This window comes from Pteropus vampyrus, unplaced genomic scaffold (assembly GCF_000151845.1).
Source record: "Pteropus vampyrus isolate Shadow unplaced genomic scaffold, Pvam_2.0 Scaffold374, whole genome shotgun sequence".
Lineage (NCBI taxonomy): Eukaryota > Metazoa > Chordata > Mammalia > Chiroptera > Pteropodidae > Pteropus > Pteropus vampyrus.
Genome location: NW_011889155.1, coordinates 485,637 through 487,640, shown reverse-complemented (window position 1 = coordinate 487,640; position 2,004 = coordinate 485,637). Strand labels below are relative to the sequence as shown.

The 2,004-nt window shown below is 57.5% G+C and overlaps 1 protein-coding gene across 1 annotated transcript in view; it reads right to left on the bottom strand.

The window, feature by feature from the left end:
- PAX7 (paired box 7) overlaps nt 1-2,004 on the bottom strand; it is a 143,682-nt gene that overhangs the window by 92,876 nt on the left and 48,802 nt on the right. The window contains exon 5 of the mRNA XM_023523049.1: nt 46-281. Coding sequence (XP_023378817.1) covers nt 46-281 — 236 coding nt within the window. The remainder of the gene's footprint in view (nt 1-45; nt 282-2,004) is intronic.

Here is a 2,004-nt window from a genome sequence, read left to right as displayed (position 1 = left end):
GCCTTTGGGAAGGCTGACTGTCAGCTCTGCAGCAGAGACACTCACTCTGGGCTTGCTGCCACCGATGGCCCCAGGCCTGATGGACCCGGTCTCCTGGTAGCGGCAGAGAATCTTGGAGACGCAGCCATGGGAGACACGCAGCTGGCGGGAGATGACGCAGGGCCGAATGCCATGGTGGGCCATCTCCACTATCTTGTGGCGGATGTGGTTAGGCAGGGGTCGCCCATTGATGAAGACCCCACCAAGCTGATTGACTCGGCCTTGGCCAAGTGGGGTGGACACTGGAGAAGGGAGAGGAGATGAGGAAGGAGAGAAGCACAAGGTGAGGATGGGGAGGAGACACTGAGTGCCCCCCTCGACTCCCGTTTTTATGATCCCCAAGGCCTCCAGCAGTTCCAGGTTGCCCACATTTGGAGCTGCAGCGGTTCAGAGGTGAGGAAAGAAGCTGTCAGGAAGCTGAGAGAGAGTCGTGCAGGGATTGAGAGAGGGATCACGGCTGGCTGCTAGAGTCCTCCCAGGGGCCGTTCGTGTCCCCCGGGCCTCCTGCACTAAGGGGAATGAGGACACATCTGGGGGAATCCCAATGCCTCTGAGCAGGGGCAGGAGAGAGACAGAGGCAGAGCCAGGAGGCTCTGAGACCAGTGGCTCTCCGTTCCTCAGGATGCAGCTTGCGCTGCCTCTTAGAGAGGCCCGTGCTGGGCGAGCCCTACTTGGTCAAGACTGATCCATTTTGTTAGAGACCAGAGGGGCTGGTTGGTTACTAGTATTTGCAGCCCTGGCCTAGACGGCAGAACTGTCCTACCCATAACTGAGTAACGGAGGCACAGCGGAGGGTCTGGTGACATAATACTGTTGGCTGCCACCTCTGAGGGCGCCTGGCTGTCTCTTGAGGGACTCTCCTTGCTTCTGACCCCTATCAAAGTTCTAATTTCGTTTTGGGACGATTTTGAGGCATGCTCCATCGCCGGCAGTTTCCTAAATCGAATACCTGGTTGGCCTTAGAAATCCATAAACTGTCCCTGTGGGCTCTGAGAGGCTGGTACACAGATGGGCCAGAGTCCCTGGGTGTGGGTGACTTTAGGAACCAGGAAGAGGCCCACCTCCCACCCCCCCCCCCATGTGTGCCGGGGAGGGGAAGACGCCTCAGAAGCCTTAATGCAAAGTCTACACAATTTCTGCACAGAAGGTTGGGGGACACCCGATGCACTAATCCAGCCTCGAATCCCCCCAATTTGGGGACTCAGCGGCTGCGGAGATCTGGCAGATTAGAACGATTTCACAGCCGCCGAGTGGAGGGAGCCGACAGGATAATTGGAAGGGAGGAGGCGAGAAGAGGCTGCGGCCGTTGGGCTGTTCTACCGCCTCCTCCCTCGCTCTCCTGGTCCCCCCATCTCTCTTTGTAAAAGTAGGTGTCTGAAGCCACCCTCGGATTTAATCAGAAATCGTGCGTCGCCAAGTCAGAGTCACTCGGTCTCCGTGGCGGGATATGCCATTAGCGCTCGAGAGCTCTCGAGCGCCCAACTTTATATTCAAGAGCCTCTTTAGCGACCGGCACTCGGCTCTCCTCAGTATTCTTCGTCATGTTGGGCAAATATTGTTCTAATCCGCTGCGCGTCCTCGGCCGCCTGCTTTACTTGCATTCGCTACAGGAGAGGGTTGCGGCAAATCCCCGGGCTTGTGCGCTCTCCCGCCTGCGTGGCCGCTCGCGCGCACTTGATCACGGAGCCACTCTCTTCGCCTCCGTGTAATTCTGGGACCCGCGCCGTCTCGCTGCCGGAGAGACGCCCCCTCCCCAAATCGCAGACTCCCTGCCCGCCCATCCCCTCCCTGCCTTCTCTCCGCTTCCTCAGGCACCGGGGGCTCACACAATTACAAGGAGAGTAATTTTAAAAAATTAGAAATCGCACCAATCTCTAACGACTTTTCGATGACACTCTGGGCTACCTAACCCCGGGAGCCGAATGATCTCCCAGCTGACAGGTTGAAGATCTATTAGTTTAAAAA